General features: G+C 40.9%; 1 protein-coding gene across 2 annotated transcripts in view; it reads left to right on the plus strand.

Moving 5' to 3' along the window:
- Positions 1-22,099, plus strand: part of LOC128837774 (cytosolic beta-glucosidase-like) — a 108,369-nt gene extending 86,270 nt beyond the window's left edge. For both annotated transcript variants that reach the window (XM_054029280.1, XM_054029279.1), the window contains one exon: positions 18,457-22,099. In XM_054029280.1, the coding sequence (XP_053885255.1) occupies positions 18,457-18,671 (215 nt within the window). In that variant the 3' untranslated portion in view covers positions 18,672-22,099. The remainder of the gene's footprint in view (positions 1-18,456) is intronic.
- The last annotated feature ends 1,633 nt before the right edge of the window (positions 22,100-23,732 follow it).

The following is a 23,732-nucleotide window of genomic DNA, read 5'->3' on the forward strand; positions in this document are numbered from 1 at the left end:
TTAAGACTTTAGTAGCAGGAATTCAAAAGCACTCACACACTGTAGACCTCTTCTGATTGCAATTCTGTACTGTACGGCCCTATGTATCTTGGATCATGAGTCTCAGAATCAGGGCCGGCTTCAGGCACCAGCTCAGCAAGCAGGTGCTTGGGGCGGCCAACCGAGAGGGGCGGCAGGTCCGGGTCTTCCGCGGCGGGTCCATCGCTCCCTCTTGGAGCGAAGGACCAGCCGCCGAATTGCCACCGAAGACTAAAGCGGCAGCGGTAGAGCAGATTGTGATCACGTCTTTTTTTCTTTTTTTTTTTCTTTTCTTTTTCTTTTTGCTGCTTGGGGCGGCAAAAATCCTAGAGCCAGCCCTGCTCAGAATGTCTGCCTTCTTCAGATGTACTGCTCCAGCAGTTTAGAGCTGAAGTAAACAATCCCCAGATTCTACATTCTGCCTTTGTCTCAACTTCTAAGGGTTTTGGAGGAGGGCCCTTGACTCTGGAATGTTTGCTTCTCTGGTTCACAGAGCCAGAGTTTGATCTTAGGGCATGGTACAAGGCCAATCTATTTCCTCAGACTTTTGCCAAAGGGAGAGAGAATTGGGTTAAATACTGCATGTGCATCCTGAGGCTTTTAAGACTGGGTTCATTTTATAAACCAGTATAAAATAAGCTTATCAAATCCACCCTTCATTTTTACCCCTTTGGATACGATGGAACCTTTCAGACTTCTTCTTGCTTATATTCTTTTCCCTGCTAGTGTCAACCAACTTGGCCAAGAGTGGTGATTTGGCAAGTTCCACAAGCTGGGCCACACTTACCAGCAGGCCCATCCTGGTTTCCCTCAGCAACTTTAATTATCCATGTTTTACAGTGTGCTGATATTCAGGAGAGTCCAGATGGGCAAACAGGGGACCCCTTGGACGACCAGGAAGGGTCACAATCTAGATAGTACAACTCTAAGCCTGTTTGGGTGCAATATTACAAGTATATCTCATCCACGCCACCCTCCCTTTGCAATTTTTGCAACTGTCCCCAACCAGGCAGGCTTCCTCATAGGGCCTGACCTGAGACTGCCTCTGTCTACCCCCATTTACAAGTGTGGGCTACTGTGACCACTCACACATTATGAAAGTGTAATATTGAGAGATAGCATTGAAGCACCCATTGGAATTCTTCAGAATAACAGGGAAAGATGTGCCCCAGTAGCACACTGCTGTTGGTCGTAACCTGCCTTCCCTTCTGACACCCATTATAATATATGCAGTCAGTGATAGGTTTTTAAATGACTGTAACAGCTTTATTTTTTAGCACTGAAATTTTAAAAGGGATTATCACATTCAACAAACTTTTAAAACTAGAATCCTAATATTATAAGACCCAAGATTGGGGCTTTGATCATTTTCCTTGGGAAACTATTCCACACTAATACATATCACTGCAAGAAATGTATTCTGTTATTCAGTGTAATTTTCCCTTTCCTTAATTTCATCCTATTATTCTTACTTCTACTCCAACATACCACACTAAATAATGTTTCTCCCTCTTTTGTGTTTACACCCCTCAACTATTTGTAGACTGTTTCCTCTCCTTCAACCTTAGTCATCACTTAAACAAGCTGTACATATTTGTCTTTTTTAAGCTTTCCTCATAAGTCATTCTCACCATCCCAAATCATTTTTGTTTTTCTCTGAGCTCCATCCAATTTCTCAATGTCTTTCTGGAAACATCATGCCCAGAACACAAGACAACATTTGCACCAGAGCTGCATAGAGAGTGACTGTTGCCTCATTGCTCTGACAGGTGATATATTTCTTTATGCAGTCTGATTTTGCAAGCTCATGTCTAATTTATTGTTCACTATTAAATTCAACATTGTGAATTTAAATGCAGAACCTTTAATGCCTACCCAACCCACCCCTCCTCCGTGTATTGTGCTAAACATCCTCTCATGTCCTCATGCACATAAGCACAAACCACACTCCTCATTCACACACCAGCCTTAACTCTTCCCTCCATCTCTTGTCCTCTCTACACATGGGCAGAAGAACCCCTCTCATGTTCTAAATAACAGCTTGATATATATATGGCCAATACCTCCCTCTGTGTGTGGGCAAAAGAGCCTCACTACAGCAATCTTCCAGTGTAGGCAGGAGAACCAGCTATATTTTCCATATAGGCCACAAACCCACTTGCTCTGATCTTGAGATCCTACCCCTGCTCACACCTCTGATACATCAGGGTAGGTTGGGAGGAGATTTATATTATTTCCCAAAATATCTTTGTCATGCCTGTATGCAAGTAGTAGTGAAGTTTGGTATGGCAATGGGGTTGAGGGGCAGAGGCAATGGGTTTCTCTTGAGTGTATATAAAGGGTGAATTGGATTATGTGAGGAAGCATAGACTTAGCAATGAAACTCTTAATTGACTATTACATGACTGTGAGAATTTCACCATGTCAACTTAACTTTGTGTTAACACAATTTTTTCTTTTCTGTGGGAATTTATATGAAGATAAAAAAATTATCAAACTGTGATCAAAGACAGAAATATGTCTGTAGGTCTTCACAAGCATTCACTTCCCTTCAAACTCCGTGTCTATCACCAGAGCTCACTTGTGTTTTCCATTTATTCTGCATCTTCCCCGTCTCTCAATTCTTGTGGGTGTATAATATACACTATATATACTGTACAAGAACTGTAAACTGGAGATGGCAGTGTTCTGCTACATCCATTCCAGATTCAGTTTTAGTCCTGGAAAGTCCACTTTAATTCTTTCAGCCCTAATCTACTGATTTTAAATCAGCTAAGCATGTTGGAAGGTTATAATTGGAAAGAAAGATTAAAATGATATGAAAAAATGTCTGTACTTAAACAAAAAGCTTTTCCGGAACCTTAGTTTTATTAATATACATGATGTTTATAAATTACTGTATATATATAAAAACCCATCTAGGATAACATCAGTTCTGTATGCAACAAAGGCAAGTCTTGTTCTAATGCAAGAGAGACATCCCTCTTAGTCAGGGATAGATAGGAGATATGAATATGCTGCATGGTTGCTGTTTTTTCAGAAGTCTTCAATATATCTACAATCTATAGGCTGTAAAAAGAAAGCACTGTGTTTTAGCTGCCCTGCTAGTAATAACCTTAGCCCTGCTCCAGAGGTGACCTCTCTTTCCCTCCTGGGGTGAGAAGTAGTTCACTCTGAGTACTGAACAGAGACTGCTAGTCTTGCAGAATTCTAATTGTGAGAGATTTTGCAGGAGCAGAAGATTAGTTGTAGCTGAGCTAGAGGAATAAGTCTGTTATAAGATTCAGTTATAAGATTCCCTGTGCTTAAACACAACCCTGACTATTCGATCCATGGTACAGGGTACCAGAAAAAAGAATGAAATTGTGGTATGTCTTTTTTTAATCTAACCAGTCCAAGTATTTACTGTGTCAGAAGCTAAAATACACTAGAACATAGATCTGTCAAAGTAATATATCTATTCAAATTTTCAGATTACATCTTTTCTTTACCGACTCAAAGTGTAGGACCAAATTTATCCACTGATGTAAATTGGTGCCTTTCTATTGCCGTCACTAATTTACACCAGCAAAGAATTTGGCACATATTTCCCTTAAAAAAAAAATCTTAATCCTTGTAACTTCTTGCAATGGCAGTCTCCAAACACCCCAACTGGGCTGTATGAAGTCTGTTGGAGTAAAAGCCCTATTAACAAGTATAGCTGTTTTGTTCAACTAGTAATTTGTTTAACAGGTTTCCACTGCAACTGCTAAACGATTTCACTTTAAAGGATGCTGTGAAAGTTAATTAAAAACATTCATTAGGGTTTTAATAATTCCTTAGGGGCTTGAAACTCAAATCTGTTTTCATACCAAAAATGATTTTCCTCTTGCCTTCCTGCACTTCCTGGCTTGTGGGATGTTATTGTAGGGTAACTAATGAGTGCTGCTGAAGTGCTAGCAAAGTTTTCACCCCTTGCTTTTAGAAATAGAGCTTTAATATATTTGATTGGCAGTGGAGGAAATAATTGTTCTAAAATCAAATTGATGTATTTAAAATAGATCTGTTATAAGGGGACAAAAAGAAATGTCAAGTTCCGAGTGTTATTTGTGACAGTGTCCCTTTAAGGAATCAGTTTTCATATCACAGTAGGAAAAGATGTATGCCCTTACCCATTCAGTATAACCATTGAGATGTTACGTTCTCTACTTTCATCTTTTTCAGAAATGCAAAGGAGGTATTCCATATTTTCTTTTGCTAAATTTATCTGAAAATCTAGACACAGGGAATGTAGTAAAATGAGAACACCCCCCCTCCAAACCCCAATCTTTTATCTACTCAGTTCAGACATATTTTATTAGCATGTTTGCATAATGTTGGTAGCATTGCAGGATTTTATGGTGACCTTAAAGTAATTGGGGAGTTCCCTCAGTTACACCAATACAACTCTCTTGACTCCTCTGGAATTGTAAAGTGTAGTGGATTGGTGGTCGTCCCTCCTGGTCCCTCAGGCTCAGATGGACGCCACTCTGCCTAATCCGGCACAGCGGTCAAAAGTCAATTAGCAGAGGATTAGCAAATCACCAATCTATAGCCCTAGCCCCTTGGGCAGGGTCTAGCAACAATCAGTCTTTATCCTAGTCTCCTGGCTAGGATGGAAAGCACATACAGTCCATTGCTCTGGCCCTCTGGGCAGGGATGGAGCAAGGAGCAGGATTTAGCCTGGCCTCCTGGCTAGGGCAGATAACAAATGCAGTCAGGCTCAGCCCTCTGGGAAGGGCAGCACAATAGCAGGAAACTCATTGGACAGCAGTCATGGCAGCTGCTCCACGGCTGGGGGTTGTTGAAACTCGGTCCCTGCTCCAGGGGTCCAGTAGCAAGGCAAAGGGGGTATGTTTTTTCCCCTGGTTCTTGCCCAACTGAGTTGGAGACCCCACCTCTTATACTTCCTGTTCCACCTCTCTCTTGCCGGTGTGAGGGCGGGACCCAGCATGGCTCTGCCCACCAGGGGCCAGAAAATGGTTCCTTTCCCGCAAGCTCGGAGGGAGGCCATGCTGCCTCACTACACCCTCCCCTTCCAAAATCCAGCTGTTGGTCCCCGGGGCTGGCATCCTCGCTTTCCCCCTCAAGTGTGACAGAAAGGCCACATTCGCATTGTTCTTACCCACTCAGTGAAAGTGTGTGGCTGCAGGGTGAGGTACGAGTGCATCAATCTGGTGTTGGTTCCCCTCATAGTGGACAGCCAACTCAAGGGGGCATGGTCCATTTTCAGCACAAAGGGGCCACTTAGGAAACAGTACCACTTGATGGCGAGGGCTTCCTTTTCAATGACAAAGTAGTTTCTCTCTCACCTTCTGGGAGAGGATGGCCCTGAGTCCCACCTCAGAAGCATCCGTCTGGACGATGAATTTGCAGTTGAAGTCGGAGCTAAAGAGCACTGACTCTTGGCATAGGTGGTTTTTGAGGGTCTGGAAGGCATCCTTGCACTTGACAGACCACCACACCCATCGTGGGCTGTCCTTGGTCAGGAGCTCGGTCTTGGGGGCTGCGATCGAGGCAAATTGAGAATGAACTGTTGATAATATCCAGCTAACCCCAAGAACTGCTTTACCTGTTTCTTTGTGGTTGGTGCCAAGCAGGCCTTCAGTGCTTGGACCTTCCCCATGAGGGGGTGTACTTGATCTCGCCTCACCACCCAATCCAGTACTTCTTCAGGTTTTGCAGTTAGCCCAGCAGCTCACAGGACCCGAAGAGTGGCTCCCACTTGTTTCAGATGGTTTTCCCAGTGGTGGCTGTACACTACTACATCATCTAAATAGGCCACAGCATACTTGGTATGGGGCTTCAGGAGGCAGTCCATCAGCTGCTGGAACATCATGGGGGCTCCATGAAGGCTGAAAGGCATCTGGGTGAATTGATAGAGCACAGTTGGGGTGGCAAACACATTCTTCTCTCTGGAGCAAGGGGAATCTGCCAGGAGCCCTTTGTGAGATCAAGAGTTGCGATGTTCTGGGCCCCACTGAGCCAGTTGAGGAGTTCATTGATTCAGGGCACTGGGTAGGCATCGAACTTGGAGATCTCATTCATCCTCTGGAAGTCGATGCAGAATCAGAGGGTCCCACTGGGCTTCAGGACCAGCATGATGGGACTGTGCCACTCGCTCAAACCGCAAAATGACCTCTAGCTGTACCATTGCCTGTACCTCCTTCTCCACAACCTCCCGCATCCATCATAGGAGAGGCCACGTGGTTTCCCGGACTACCTGTCCTGGGCTTTTCAGGACAGTGTGTCGGACAAGGGTGGTTTGGCCTGGTATGGCAGTAAAGGGCTTGGGAAAGGTCTTTCACAGGCTCCAGGCTTCTTTTTGCTGCTCCCATTGTGAGGGTGTCCCCCTAATTGTGTTTTTTCAGGATCAATTGTCTTGGGGACCTGCAGACCCAGATCCAATTCGGGGGGGCGGGGGAGGAATGGGGTAATCAGCAGACCCTCTTGCTCTCACCATGGGTCAGGAAGTTCACCTGATAGATCTGTCTTTTCTTCTGTCAGTCCAGTTGTCTAAGCTCATATATAATTGGGCCCATTCAGCGAATTACCTCATAGGGGCCTTGCCAGCAGGCCAGGAGTTTTGACTCCTCCGAGGGGAGCAGGAGGAGTACCCAGTTGCCAAGCTCGAAGGTGCAAATCTGGGCTCCCTGGTTGTAGGTCTGCTCTTGTGCCCCCTGGGCAGCTCCTTTGCCAGATCCCCAGCTCAGGTCAGGCACCCCTCTAATTGGCAGACATACTGTAAAAGCTCCTGGACCGGTGACAGGGTGTTTTCCAAGGCTTCCCTCATTAGGTCTAACAGCCCTCGGAGTTGGCAACCATACAGTAGTTCAAAGGGAGAGAACTTCATGGAGGACTGGGACACCTCCCTAATGGCCAACAGTATGGGCAGGGATCATCTGGTTCCACTAGCAGAACTCCTGTGTGGGAAACATACGGAGCATCTCCTTTAGCTTCCTGTTGAAGCATTCAACCAGCCCATCTGTCTATGGAGGCCATCACTCCTCCAGGGCTGTGGCTGGGCAGGGGGCCAGCGACAAGGCAGAGGCATCCAACTCCTTCCCTGGTTCTCTCGCCCAACTGAGCTAGAGGCTTCACCCCTTAGACTTCCTGTTCTGCCTCTCTGCATCCAGCATGAGGGGGCGGGCCTGGCCTGGGTCTGCCCAAAGGGGGTAGAAAGTGGTTCCTCCCCCTCAGGCTCGGAGGGAGACCACACGGCCTCACTACACACAGGTATAGCGGGGGCAGAACTTGGCTCTGTAACTTTTTTCAGACTGGGTTCACTGATTTTGAAGCCACTTGAATTATGATGTTAGGAAAAAGTTGTGGCCTGCAGATCTCTGACATGACACATGGATGAAAATACCAATTAAAGTAATGGGTATTTTGCCATTAATTTCAGTGTGACCAGAACTTAACCCCAGGTGAATATAAAATCTGTTCAATAGTTATGCTATATTTTCCATCTATGCCTCACAAATGGAAATAAATATCTTTTGACTCTCAGTAAATGTTCAGCATTTTGAACTTCCCTACAGACTTTCCTTTGGCGGTATTTACTGTTTCCTTCAAGGGACAGACAAACCTATTTCAAATGTTTAAACGTTCTTTAGACTACGATCACAATTCTATCTGGGCTATTTTTGCCTATGACACCCTTTTGATAGCAAGCCAGGTTTAACTTCACTGCTCTACAGCCAAAATGCTTCTGAAATAAATGTAGTCAAACTTTACTAATTCTGGGTCACTGAGAACGAAAATGATGCTTAAAATTGTTCATTGGCTCTAGTTTTCAAGATATGCTATTGGGTCAGCATATACGACCCTTGACTTGGAAATGGTGGAGGATAAGTGAGTTATAAAGGGAAGGGATCTCAATTTAAACCAGAAATGACTAAAATACATCTTTGACTGGATCTATGAATAAATCTATGACTGGGTTTGGACAGTACTTGCTTTTTAGGCAAAACAATGAATGATGCAATCTGAAGCTGATATTGTGTCATACATGATCTGAATTGCATCATGTTATTCCTAGAAGTCATGGATGATGCAATCATAACGAAGCTTACATCACTCTGCTGAACAAATTGCCCTATATCAGCTCTAGAAATCATACAGTGTCATGCTCTCTTATTTGTCAGTGTTTGATTTTGCAAACGGACACATTTCTGTTTAGCCAAAGTGAGCAGAGATGCCTCGTACTTGTGTGAACAGTGCAGATAACTTCTGCTATGTTTGTGGTGAAGTGACTTTTGCATCACAAAAGCGCAGTATAACCACTATGGTTAAGAAAGCCTATCATCTTTATTTTGGCTGCAAAATTGGAGATCAGGACAAGAGGTGGGCCCCACATATATGCTGCAATACTTGTGCAACAAATCTTCGCCAGTGGTTGAACAGGAAAAGGAAATCTATGCCTTTTGCAGTGCCAATGATTTGGAGAGAGCCAACAGATCATAGCAGCAATTGTTACTTCTGCATGGTGCCTCCAGTTGTGAAAGGTGTGTCAAAGAAGAAAAAGTGGACTGTGTATTATCCAAACATTCCATCAGCTATACACCCAGTACCCACGGAGAAAGACTGCCGGTTCCTGATGCACAAGAATCATTCTCACTCGAGTCAGACGAGGAAGAGGAAGAGGATGAAACTTCTGGTCCTGAACCATCAATGTCACAGAACCCACATTTTCTCCCATCCTCCTCTGAACCACACCTCAAAACACAAGGTGAACTGAATGACCTTGTCAGGGATTTGGAATTACCCAAGAGTAAGGCAGAGCTGTTGGGCTCCAGAATACAGCAGTGGAATCTCTTGGCAGGTGATGTTAGGGTTTCCATGTTCCGTGACCGTCAAAAGGATCTTGTCCCATTCTTCTTCATGGAAGGTGATCTTGTAGCCTGCAACAACATCGATGGTGTGATGGCAGCCCTCAACATCGTTCACGAGCCAGATGAGTGGAGACTGTTCATTGATTCATCCAAGACGAGTCTTAAAGCTGTTTTACTGCATAATGGCAATGTTTTGCCATCAATTCCAGTTGGTCATGCAGTCCATATGAAGGAAACCTATGACAACATGAAACAACTTTTGAGGTGCATAAACTATGACCAACATCAGTGGCAGCTTTGTGGCGATTTGAAGGTTGTTGCTCTCTTGCTTTGTCTGCAGACTGGATATACAAAGTACTGCTGTTTTCTCTGCGAATGGGATAGTCGTGCAAGAGATTCCCACTACATCAAGAAAGATTGGCCAGTCCAATAGTCAGTGGCACCTGGGAGGAAAAGTGTTCAGCATCTACCACTTGTTAAATCAAGGAAGATTTTGTTACCACCCTTACACATCAAGCTGGATCTGATGAAGAACTTTGTCAAGGCCATTGACAAAACACAAGCAGCTTTCAAGTACCTCTATGGAAAATTTCCAAGGTTAAGTGAAGCTAAGATAAAGGAAGGTGTCTTTGTTGGTCCTCAGATTCATGAACTTCTTCGAGATGATGCATTTGACCATTCACTGCGTGGCAAGGAAAAGACGGCATGGAAAGCCTTCCAGTTAGTGGCAATACATTTTCTCAGAAACAACAAGGCAGACAACTACAGGTTGTTGGTGGAAAACCTCCTCAAGGCATACAAAAGCCTTGGTTGCACAATGTCACTAAAGATACATTTTTTGCATTCTCATCTAGATTTTTTTCCACCAAACTGCGGAGCAGTGAGCGACGAGCACGGCGAGCGATTTCACCAGGACATTGCAACAACGGAGAAACGCTATCAGGGCAAATGGAGCCCATCAATGCTTGCAGATTATTGCTGGACAGTGACAAGTGATGCTCCATTTAATGAATACAAGAAACAAGCCAAGAAGCGCCGAATAGCCACTGAATAGGACTAAACTATGTACATAATATTTTTTTGCCTTTTGTTTCATAATAAATTTTATTTATAGAACCCTTTTGCTGATTTTTAAAGTGTTACATAAACAGGACAGGTGAAATATTATCATGTAAAGCAACCATAAACACATGAAAAGACCTAGGTTTACAATTTATGATTAAAACTCTACTATCTACACAATATACATAGACATAAAATGTAAAAACTTAAATATCTTAGAAACAGTAGCCAATCAGTTGTTTTAATTGTCATATTTGAATTCGGCACATCAAAATACATAATAAATAGCACATTTTATCTCTGAAGCAGACGACTTCTCAAAAATTGTAGACCGGTGCTTTCAACCAATGTTTCCTGAATGTAAATTTCTTCTTGGATCTTTTCCCTGTACTTTTTAGTTCACTTTATTGAGTGCATAAGTGTCAGCCATGATAACTAGCTCTACTGTTCAAGTTAAAAGTTTTCCCAGGCATAGATCGGCTTAATTTTATAACTCTGGCCAGGTATGTTGAGGTATAATAATGTACATGAGCATTATATTAATGTTGTTTCTCATTCGCTTGATTAACAAACATCTATTTAAATCAATATATATCATTTGCTTGTTCACTTGATTTCTACTTTTCCATTGCTGCATGATTAAATTATTTTTCTGGCCAGTGAGAGAGATTTTGTATGCAATAATGTTCTAGTCCCAAAAGTTTTGAGGGAGAAACATATTTCATAGTTTCCACTTTGCACTCTACAAGGAATTTTATTTTCCAAACAAGTTCTGATTGCAGATTAAAGAATACTGCAAACCTGAAAGCATCCCTTTATTAAAAGGAATGCATTTGATTGTTGGTGGACAGCATTTGTGGCACTGCAACAGAAGATAAACACTTTGGGACGTGCAATTTAATAATTGTACTTGGTTTAAAGTATATATTGAAACTAGACAGATGCAAATTTTCATGTTCAAGTGGTGAGCATGTGAGAACTGCACTACTGGAAGACTTGCATTGAAAACAAGACTTGAAATATGTTTTCATATTTCATGTTGCCATGTTCCCTTTCTTGCACACTTGACAGTGTTGCCAACTGTACTGGCAAAGACCAGCCCAATCATTGCTTAAAACAACCGAACACAACAAAATAATGTGAACTTATTAGAAACTAATGAGCATGTTCGGAACAAATACTGTAAACAGGCCCATTTCTGTAATCATTTTAAATCATCCCCAGTGTATTCTCATTGGTTTATGCATGTGCAACCTCTCCAACTAAATCTTCAATGCAGAATAATCCTGATTGGGCATCATCTAGTGTTGTTCAGGTGTTAGTAATAACACCTTAAAAAGCTTTAAGTAGCTGTGAAGTCACTCTAAATTAGGGCGACCTTAAGTTGCTTTATATATAAAAAAGGCATTAAAAATCCATCAAATGTCACAGGAAACACACATCCAAACTTGTCCTTAGTGGGGCCATTTTAGCAGCCAGCCTATTCCCTTTCCCCTCCCCCACCAGTTAACCCTCAGTACTGTAGGTGTATTTCTGCTCATCGGCTCTGAAATTGAATGTTGCCTAGTTGGAGCTTGAGGTCACATTCCTTACAGCAAGTGACTGCATGAATTTCTTGCCAGTCATCGGTTCTGGGTCTTCACTATTCTGGCAGCACATGAGAGTGCCTGGAGCACTTTCACTGATTGCCAGTTAAGCCCCTAAACTGATAAAAGCTGGAGAATTCTAATAAACAGGTTTATTGCATTGCATCCAATGTTGTCCCCTACTCTTTCTCTTATTAATATGCTGAGTAGTTCATTGAAAATGTCTGCTTCCATATTCACAAATCTTTTGCTTGTCTTTCTGCAGACATTAGATGCTATAAAGTTGTCAGTCTCAGAATAACACTTTAAAAATACTATTCTTAAGATATTCCCTGGTACTTCTCATTAACCCTGTTGATTGATGCTTATGTGTTTAACTTCACCATACCACCTTCAATAGGAAACAGGAGGTAGAGGAAAATGTAAAATGTTTGTCAATAATGGTATTTGAAATCTACTTTGAACAACCAGCAGCAGATTTTAAGTGCTTCAGTTCTGTGGGACAGGAGAGTTGGTGTCTCAGGGAACTGGTAAATTGATATGGGCCTAGATCCACAAATATGGCTACATCAGTTTATATTAAGAAGTCTTTCTTTGTAATCATAAGGGCTAAAAGTCTTATTATTTAAATAATAGGTTTCATTCTGCAGAATCTGAATCTGTCTTGGAGAACTAACTAAACATCAAGTGAACTGGAACTAGCCTGCAGACTGGGAGTTTGACATTCAGGTTCAGATTGTTAGTGATGTAATTTTTACAGGAGAGGAATCAGTGATTAGCACAGAATGCAGCATGCAAAAAGAAATCCTATAGCACATTGATGAAGACACGAACTAAGCAAAAGCAAAGCCCGAGAAATCCTTTACTAGCCTGGTTTGAACACACAGATTGCTGATATTGTTTTGAAGTATTAATTGTGTCAAATGTATTGATCACATTGGCTCAAAGAATAGTTATACACTGAACAAGTACAACCACATTTTTTTTTCAGATATGGTCCCCAAAAGACCTTAGCAAAATGTATACACAAAACTCACTGACTTAATGCGAGCTGACGGAGGGATTTGCGGAATGGGGTTTATTATAGTTGGAGCAGAAACAATGGTTAGATTGAAGAAGGAGTGGAGGATGAAGGAGATGGAAGAGGAGGAGTTTACAGTGATTCAGGTGACAGGGCGAGAACTAAGAGGTGAAGCAAACTTTAAGCAGTGTGGATGGAGAGGAAGGGAAAGAGGCTAGAAGTGTTGTAGAGAAAGAAGTGATAAGATTTGGTGAGACCCTGGAAGTGAAGAGAAAAGCATGAGGAGAAGGCAAATTACCCCAAGATTGCAAGCTTCAGTTATTTGGAGGGTAGTTGTCAATGATAGGTAAAGCTGGAAGCAGAGACTGGATATTCATTTTTAGCCATATAACATTGGAAGAAGTGATGGGAAGTCCAGGAGAAGATATCACAGAGACATGTGATGTAAGCCTGGACAAATGTCAGTGGTGGAGAAGTAGATTTAAGAGTCATTAGCCTGTGGAGATAAGAGAGACTGTGGGAACAGAAAGGTCACCCAAGGGATTACTGCAGAGAGGAATGATGACAGAGCATGGGAAATGCCAGCAGAGACAGGAAGGGGAGGATCCATTAATAGTAATACTGAAGGAGTTGTCAACTAGGTGAAGAAGCAAGTAGCCAGTGTTGCAGAAATCCAAGGATGAGAGGATGGTGGAGAGATAGGTGGCTTATGGTGTCAAAGGTAGCAGAGCTATCAAGGAAAAATGAGTACAGAGAAATGACCCTACAAGGAATAGATAGTTAATGTGAAAAATGACTAGACAAATTAGATACTTGGCAGTACACCTAAAGGATCTCCTTCAGCTATTGTGGCCACCCATATTGGCAGAGTAATTAGCACAATTTCCAGTTATGGTGATTAATGGCATAATGGGAGCAGAGAGATCCATGTCTATTTATATCGTGCCTGACATCATAGTATCAAGACAGCACAGCAAAGATTAAAAGAGGCAGTTGCTATCCAGTCGTGGTCTGTTTTCTCCTAACGTGCTTAGATGAGTCCAGTGTAAAAAGATATCCTAGATGAGGAAAAGCTTGTCAGCTCTGTCAAAACTGGAAAAGGCCTTTGTAAAGAGATGTGTCTTGTCCTGTACTCTAAAGGTGGCGAGAGACGAATTAATCATAATTGTTAGAAGCATGAGGTATTTGTATTTTGAAACTGCAGTGAAAATACCCTTTATTGAACTTTGGGAGGGACTATCATTTACCAAAAAAAAAAAAAGTCAAAAAGTCTTTAATGGTCTGTGCAGTATGGAGAGAGTGCACAGTTTAACTAGAAATGTTGGGAAATCGTGCTCAAGGCTTAGAAATAATGAGCTCCTAATGTGTTTTCTAATCAAAGTATCGGCATGAAATTCACTATTTGGAGAATGTCCTATTATCAAGGCAGCAGTGTATCAAAAGTTCACCATGGATATTATTTTTGTCTTTCATCTTTTTATTTGACTTGTCTTCTCCTCCCCCTCCCTTTTAATAGTTTTAAGTCAAAAGCACTAGAAACACAAGAAGAGCAATGCTTATCACATTTGTTCCAGCTTCCTTGGACCAACAGCCATCCCTGTCAGTCTTAGTTATCTTTGTGTGCAATGCTGTTTTGAGCAGAGATTTCATACACAAGTTCCCCCCCCCCCCATCCAAGATTTAGGTACCTCATAAATCAAATTGACAAGTCACATGATGATGTTTCATTCCCTATTTTGTCTACTGGACGCAGAAAGACATGTACAGTAGGTTCCTCAGTGGTTTATTTCCTAACAATAGCACAGCATTGTGTAGTTCAGAGACTATGTCAGACTCTTTTTGGATTGTACCTAAGCAATTCTATACCTAAATATTTTTCTGTGACAAAAAGCAGAGGCATGTTCCCACCCTTGCTTCTGAATATTCATAGCTGCTGTGGAACTAGTGGCAATTTAAAAGATTACTTTTTCCCTTTGGTTTACAGGGGAAACAGCATTTATTGTTGATACACTGATTTTCTGTTACATTTTGTTCAAAAATTATGCAAATGTATAATTAGTGACACACACAATTATGGTTCCAGGAATATGGAAGAAAGAAGCAGATTAGTTTTGTTTTATCTTCCCAGTTAAACCAATCAAAGGAATCCAGGTTTTCGTATACTTAATTTTTGCTTGCTTTTTGATTATCCAAGTTATATGTGCATTATCAATTTTCATGCAATTGCTCTTCATATTTTATTCAAGGAAACCACCAGCTAGTCAGACAAATTATCACTTGATTATTTTTTCAACCTTTTTCTCTCACGTATGTCCCTGCATCATGTACAACTGCAGCAGAGGTCAGTCAAACAATGAATGGTAACTTTAGCTTTGGTTCAGGAAATATGTATGTTGCATATTGAAGAATTTAGGATTTAAAATATTGTTTCAAAAGTAAATTGTGCACATTATTTTCCTGCTGTTGTATGTTATATGATCACGTTTATGCGCAACTGGGCAACCTTACTCAACATGGCATATATACTGTATGGAATTAGAGAACACTTTAACACCCAGTCTCTAAATCAATGAGTCACTTCTGAGGGATTGGAGGTGTTAGCTGTGAAAAAGAGGAAAGAGCATGGCATATGTTCTAGGTTTCAGGATTTTGTTTTATAAGGAATTGTTTGAAGAATATTTTTCACTTTCTTGGCCTATTTTAATAAAATAAGACATTTTAAATAATGAAGGTCTACACTGGGTATTGTCTTGTATTCACCTTAGAGCTAGCTTGGTAGAATGCAGCCAAAGAGGCTCCTATTGTCTTGTTATAGAGAGTTCCACATACGGTCAACTGTCTTTTTTGTAGTTTAGTGAGTTGTAGTGACTATGAAGGTGTGAGACTGACAGCAGTTTATAGGACCAAACATTGAACAGTAAAGCACTGTCATATCCAACTCTGCTAATGCTTCTCTTTACCTTACTGCCTGGGATGCTCCAGGAAAGTAAAAGCAGACCAGTTCTCTGAGCTACTATCCTGGCAAAGAATATATCTTTTCATGGGCTGTCAGTATTGATATTTACATAGTTGTTGCCATAGCAGGTACTGTCAAAAAGTGGAATATAAAAAAATCAGTTAATTGCAACGTAAGAATGGCCATACTGGGTCAGACCAAAGGTCCATCCAGCCCAGTATTCTGTCTACCGACAGTGACGAATGCCAGGTGTTCCAGAGGGAGTGAACCTAACAGGTAATGATCAAGTGATCTCTCTCCTGCCATCCATCTCCACCCTCTGACAAACAGAGGCTAGGGACACCATTCCTTACCCATCCTAGCTAATAGCCATTAATGGACTTCACCTCCATGAATTTATCTAGTTCTATTTTAAACCCTGTTATAGTCCTAGCCTTCACAACTTCCTCAGGCAAGGAGTTCCACAAGTTGACTGTGCGCTGTGTGAGGAAGAACTTCCTTTTATTTGTTTTAAACCTGCTGCCCATTAATTTCATTTGGTGGCCCCTAATTCTTATATTATGGGAACAAGTAAATAACTTTTCCTTATTCAATTTCTCCACACCACTCATGATCTTATATATGTCGATCATATCCCCCCTTAGTATCCTCTTTTCCAAGCTGAAAAGTCCTAGCCTCTTTAATCTCTCCTCATATGGGACCCGTTCCAAACCCCTAATCATTTTAGTTGCCCTTTTCTGAACTTTTTCTAATGTCAGTATATCTTTTTTGAGATGAGGAGACCACATCTGTACGCAGTACTCAAGATGTGGGCATATCATACATTTATATAAGGGCAATAAGATATTCTCTGTCTTATTCTCTATCCCTTTTTGAATGATTCCTAACATCCTGTTTGCTTTTTTGACTGCCACTGCACACTGCATGGACGTCTTCAGAGAACTATCCACGATGACTCCAAGTTCTCTTTCCTGATTAGTTGTAGCTAAATTAGTCCCCATCATATTGTATGTATAGTTGGGGTTATTTTTTCCACTGTGCATTACTTTACATTTATCCACATTAAATTTCATTTGCCATTTTGTTGCCCAATCACTTACTTTTGTGAGATCTTTTTGAAGTTCTTCACAGTCTGCTTTGGTCTTAACTATCTTGAGTAGCTTAGTATCATCTGGAAACTTTGCCACCTCACTGTTTACCCCTTTCTCCAGATCATTTATGAATAAGTTGAATAGGATTGATCCTAGGACTGACCCATGGGGAACATCACTAGTTACCCCTCTCCATTCTGAAAATTTACCATTTATTCCTACCCTTTGTTCCATGTCTTTTAACCAGTTCTCAATCCATGAAAGGATCTTCCCTCTTATCCCATGACAACTTAATTTATGTAAGAGCCTTTGGTGAGGGACCTTGTCAAAGGCTTTCTGGAAATCCAAGTACATTACGTCCACTGGATCTCCTTTGTCCACATGTTTGTTGACCCCTTCAAAGAACTCTCATAGATTAGTAAGACATGATTTTCCTTCACAGAAACCATGTTGACTTTTGCCCAACAATTTATGTTCTTCTATGTGTCTGAATTTTATTCTTTACTATTGTTTCAACTAATTTGCCACGTACTGACATTAGACTTATCGGTCTGTAATTGCTGGGATCACCTCTAGAGCCCTTTTTAAATATTGGCATTACATTAGCTATCTTCCAGTCATTGGGTACAGAAGCTGATTTATAGAACAGGTTACAAACTATAGTTAATAGTTCTGCAATTTCACATTTGAGTTCTTTCAGAACTCTTGGGTGAATGCCATCTGATCCTGGTGACTTGTTACTGTGAAGTTTATCAATTAATTCCAAAACCTCCTTTAGCGACACTTCAATCCATGACAATTCCTCAGATTTGTCACCTACAAAGGACGGCTTAGGTTTGGGAATCTCCCTAACATCCTCAGGCATGAAGACTGAAGCAAAGAATTCATTTAGTTTTTCCGCAATGACTTTATCGTCTTTAAGTGCTCCTTTTGTATCTCGATTGTCCAAGGGCCCCACTGGTTGTTTAGCAGGCTTCCTGCTTCTGATGTACTTAAAAACATTTTGTTATTACCTTTTGCGTTTTTGGCTACCTGTTCTTCAAACTCCTTTTTGGCTTTTCTTATTACATTTTTACACTTAATTTGGCAGTGTTTATGCTCCTTTCTATTTACCTCACTAGGATTTGACTTCTACTCTTTAAAAGATGCCTCTCACTGCTTCTTTTACATGGTTGTTAAGCCACAGTGGCTCTTTTAAAGTTCTTTTATTGTGTTTTTTACTTTGGGGTATACAATTAAGTTGGGCCTCTATTATGGTGTCTTTGAAAAGTGTCCATGCAGCTTGCAGGGATTTCACTCTAGTCACTGTACCTTTTAATTTCTGTTTAACTAACCTCCTCATTTTTACATAGTTCCCCTTTCTGAAATTAAATGCCACAGTGTTGGGCTGTTGAGGTGTTCTTCCCACCACAGGAATGTTAAATGTTATTTTATGGTCACTATTTCCAAGCGGTCCTGTTATAGTTACCTCTTGGACCAGATCCTGTGCTTCACTCAGGACTAGATCGAGAATTGCCTCTCCCCTTGTGGGTTCCTGCACCAGCTGCTCCAAGAAGCAGTCATTTAAAGTATCAAGAAATTTTGTCTCTGCATTTCATCCTGAGGTGACATGTACCCAGTCAATATGGAGATAATTGAAATCCCCCACTATTATTGAGTTCTTTATTTTGATAGCCTCTTTAATCTCCCTTATCATTTCATCGTCACTATCACTGTCCTGGTCAGGTGGTCGATAATAGATCCCTACTGTTATATTCTTATTAGAGCATGGAATTACTATCAATAGAGATTCTATGGAATATGTGGCTTCATTTAAGCAAGCTATATATGTTCTACATTTGTAAGGTTACATTTGTTGTGTTAATTTCAGCCGTCTCTCTTGATGATGTCCATCTTAATGGATATTTTGTGTGGTCCCTCCTTGACAACTTTGAATGGACTTGTGGATACAGCTGTCGATTTGGACTTTTCCATGTTGACTTTGAAAACCCAGCTCTCCCTCGTGTTCCTTACCGATCAGCAATAGAATATGCCAAAGTTATCTCCAACAATGGACTAACAAAATCAACTGAAGAGCTGCGATGATCTGCCTTTTGGTACCAAGAGCTGTCTCCTTCCTAAGAAGCCATATATGGTAAAATAAAAAAAATAATATTTTAGAAAAATGCTGACTAGTCTATCTGTTTTTATATAATAATTAAACTGACAGGTTCAGTTAGGAATACATGGTTTTCCTTGTTGTGTAAGGAGGGAGGACGTAAAATAACTGGCAAGTTACTTTGTAATGGATTTGGCAACTGTGTTTTAAACTGTATGTTTAAAGGAACACTGTCAACTTGAAATCTAATTAGTTTTAAAATGTGAGTTTCAACTGCCTGTGACTTTCCTGCCAGCTCTTGTAATTTTACAGCCACCTTCTCCTGTATTCATATGCTTTTCTTTCTCCTGAGGCTGCGTGAAAGCCCCAAACAAGCAGAAGAAAAGGATTATAGTGAAAACGATTATACAGAAAGTGTTGACAAATGAAGAAAGCAAATCAACACAAGTATAGGATTTAACACACACAGAGAGACACACACACACATGCACACCCCTTCTAATTCTTTCAGTTTGAGAAATCTTATAAATATAATTACTGCCCCCAACCTCTCCCAAGGAGAAGGGGCAGCAGCATGGGAATTGCACCTCAGAAGGACCTCTCTCAAACACAGTACCTCCAGGGGTGGGGCAGGTTCCGGACCAAGCCTTGTGCAGGGCTGTGCCAAAAGGCACAATTTGGCCCACCATAGGTAAAAAGTTGTCAGACAGAAATGTGAATCTTGAAGTTGATGGGGTCCCTTTAAAATGTATTCACACGGCTTTGAAAATTTTGTCAGTATACTCTTGCTGTAACAAAGCTCACATCTGAGCCAAAGAAAAAAGCCCTGTTATAGCAAAGGGTTCAGTATACAATACCAAACAGCCTTCCGCCTCTAACAACGGGGAGAAAAAAGTTGAAATCACTCTTTATAAAAAGAAGCATTTGCAATAGGAAAAGTAATATGAAAAACTGCAAACCTTTCCTAGAAACGAAATACACAGCTCTGATGCTTAGATTAAAAACAAGTTGTTTTGCTCTTACATGTGATGCGTACAATGTGCAGCTGTTCACAAAAGACCAGAAGACTTAATATATAAACGAGTAAGATTGCTGGCTTTGTTCCTTTTTTATTATAAAAGCCACATCTATTTTACCTGTTCCACTGTTATAACAACGTGCTCTGGTAAGATTAAGACTTTATTTTTCTCTCTTTGGCATTTGTGTTGGGTGCGCACAGAGGAGAGAGAAACTAATAACACTTTGCTGTTACTCTGTGTAGTGTCTTTCATCCCAGGATCTCTAAGTGCTTTTCAAAGGATGGGTACAGTAGGTATTATTATTAATTTTCCCATTTTACAGCTGGGGTAATAGATTAATGAAGAATAAGAATTTTATATTCAGCTGTTATGTTGAAGTTAAATCTTACACATGCTCTCTTTTCACGTAGGAGTCGCATACCTCCTCTCTAGGTTGTCCAGCTTATCAGGATCTAACAGGCAAAGTTCATAATAAACTTCAAGTTGCAATAACATTTGAATATCTGCTTAAAATCTATTTCTGTAAAAATTAACCTCCTGGCTCTTGACATTAGAGATGGAAGACTTGGTCTCACTAACTGCAGTGTGAGGGTTGTTGGCAGCAGCAGCTTTCAGAGCAAAGCTGGGACTGCAGTTATGCTCCATTGGTGTGATTTTTCTCTCCTCACCGTGGAGTAAGCTTCTTTTGTTCTTTTTCTCTTCTCTCCTTTTGTGCCTGACTGCTTTGTTCTAACTTGCATCAGTTAAAAGGAACATTTTATTCACTTTCTTGTTTGCATTAGGCATTTTTTTCTTTAATTTTCCAGGATTGCTAACAGCAGTGTAACTCCACCAATGGTGGCAATATGGAGAACCTTAGTGTAGACAAGGCAATACTGGCTGCCAGCATTTTTACTGCAGCATAGCATAGACTGAGATGAAATCCTTGTCTACACTCCCAGTATTACCATCATTGGCTGCTAGATTGGTCCCATAGGGCCACTAGCATCCAGCACAAGATAGAGATTCTCCCCTGAGTTATCCTGTGTGCATTTCAGATTCAGCCAAGGAGATGGGTCATAAACTTTTGTGGCTAATGTCTGTTGCTTATCAGGGTTATTTACAGCACAGGCATGTTTGAAACAAAGCAGGCCAGGGAAAGTCCTGAGGAGTCCTTTCAACCAGACTTTCTGTAGTTTTTTATTGAAATAAAAGCCAACTATAGAGAATATGATCCAACATCACTCTCAAGCATATTGTGTAAGAAGGACTGTGTGCAACTCTTGATATTAATGCAAGGTGAAGATAGGGCTTTAAGGCACATCATAACAATAGCCCAAATAATATAAAGTGTAATTGAATCAGCATTTTTGTTAGTAACTAATCACTTCTGCACCATGCTTGACAGTTCCACTTCGGCACTGCATAAACAGTCAGTGAGATTCTAACCAATCCAGTTTTTTATATTTTCATGCAGTATGCAGGCTGTTTGATTCAGTGGTTTGGATCTAGATCCCTGAGTAGATCTATTGAATGCTTCAAGCCTTTCTTAATTTGGGTTTCCTGCTTTTGCGAAATGAGATCATTGGCTTCCCATAGCAGTAGATCCTACCGCTAATCCATACAGTCAGGGACAGTATTACTTTCTATTGTAAGAGAGCCCTACTTGGATTTCTGGTATGTCAGATCTTTACAGCTGTGTTCATGGTATACCTGCCTAATGAACATCATAAGTAGGAATTCTATAATGGCATTACACAGTTCTTCTGGGATTGACCAACTCCACCTAATGAGATAATTTTCCTTCACTTCTTGTTGACTCATACATCTGAAACTATTACTTTCCACCCTCCCATTGTTATAGCTGTCTAAGCATGTGCATATGTACAATATAATAGTTGGCACTGTCTAGTGCTCTGCTTGCATAGGAAGTAAAGTATGACACATTTCATTCCCAGTCTTTTTAAAAAGCCAAAAAAATTCCTATCAGTGGTCCTGATCCTGGAATATGCCACACACCTCATAGAATATGACGTATACCCTCAAATCCCGCCAACTGTATGTTGCAAAATTGAGCCCCGTATCATCAGGAAAGTGCTGTAATGGTAGCCCAAAAAGAGAATTAGGGCTCACTTGTTTGCATAGATTATAGTGTGATCACTAAGGGTGCTCAGCCTTGCTGTTAAATCAAAGTCTCCTTGAGCTTATGTTACATTTCTGGATGTCCTTCATGTTCACTTGAAGATAGTTTCTACGCAATGAAGATACCCTAAGTGACTTGGGATAGAGGGTTGAATAGCCCTAATGTTAATGTTAAACTGGATTTACGTTTAAATAAAAATTAAATCATTCATATTTTACCTTTTTTTTATGTTTTGTACTTTGTCAATTGTTAATATCAAATAGCACAATAAAAGTTCTTAAACCACATTTACTCAAAACTAATGTATATTGTTTATTTTATTTGTGTTTCTTATGCAGTCTTTATCTTATGTGTGTTTCTTATTCATTCTTCCTTGTTACGTTTTATAGTATATCTTATTTACAATTTATTTATACAATCCTCCTATAGTCCTGATAGATAGGGGTATTTTCTTGATTTTAATTAGGCATTGGTAGAATATTATTTTTTTCTACAGGGCAGAGGTATAAGTTTTACAATAGTACAAATGGGCAATGCATTTTTGTCTGCAAAAGAAATTCATAGTTTTCATTGTAAATAATATATTCCATCACATTTGGTCTACCAGGTGAAATAAATATTCTGAGTGCTGGCATGCAGGCTTACTGAAAGTGCAGTGACCATCTGCATCTCTCTGTTGGGCTTTAAAGGCCAGTTCTCCCTTCCAAAGATTTATAATACAAAGGGCAATTCACTAATTAGTACTGTAAATTAGTGTTGCCATGAGGTTAAAATAAAAAAAAAAACCCTAACAGCCCCTGCAGTATTTCAATTAATGTTATTTTTAATTGCTTGTATTAGCATTTGAGAACAAGATTGATTAGCTTTTGACCGCCAAAAAAACCAGAACTTGAAGAAGTTAAATACCGAAATGGAAGTTGTTAATTATACTTAAATATCCATAGATACTGTACATAGAAATCTGGAAGGTCATCAGAGTGCTGGAAAGGGTGCATTTTATTTCTGTTTTATTTAAATGAAAACGTACATGTTTGGATAGAGCCACATTTATTTCTCATGTTCTCTTAATTGATTACAGAAATTAACATCCCCAAAATCACTCTAAAAACAAAACAACTTTACTATTGCATCTGCTTATTGAAAGTAATTTTAGAAGTTGCTAAACTTTAAATGATTAGTTAATTCTCAATTTGTGATTAAAGCTGTCAGCATGAAAACTCCTATTAAAGCTGTCAGTTATCCTTTTTAAGGCCCCAATTCAGTAAATGGTCCCTATTCAGAAAGACATTTAAGCACCTGTTTAGTCCCATCAAAGTCAATGAGGCAGATCCTCAATTGGTGTAATTTGTTAGACCTCCATTGACTTCAACTGAGTGATCACCATTTGCACCAGCTGAGGATCTGCCCCATTAATGGGCTTTACCACATACTCTGCAGAACTGGGGCCTAAATCCTTATACATGAGAGGCCTGGTTGTTCAATGGGAGCTGAAAGTGCCTAATAGGGTTACCATATTTCAGCAAGCAAAAAATAGGACGGGCGGAGCCCCGCCCCTGTCCTGCCCTGGCCCCGCCCCTGCCCCACCCACTTCCCGCCCCCCTCAGAACTCCCAACCCTCCCCCCCGCTCCTTGTCCCCTGACTGCCCCCTCCTGGGACCCCTGCCCCTAACTGCCCCCCCAAGACTTCACCCCCTACCTAAGCCTCCCTGCCTCTTGTCCCCTGACTGCCCCCTCCTGAGACCCTCCCCCCATCCTAACTGGCCACCTAGGACCCTACCCCCTACCTGTGCCCTGACTGCTCCAACCCTTATCCACCCCCCCACCCCCAGACAGACCCCTGGGACTCCCCCGCCCCATCCAACCACTCCCCACCCCCTGACAGCCCCCCCCCAGAACTCCCGACCCAT

Source organism: Malaclemys terrapin, chromosome 5 (genome assembly GCF_027887155.1).
Source record: "Malaclemys terrapin pileata isolate rMalTer1 chromosome 5, rMalTer1.hap1, whole genome shotgun sequence".
NCBI lineage: Eukaryota > Metazoa > Chordata > Testudines > Emydidae > Malaclemys > Malaclemys terrapin.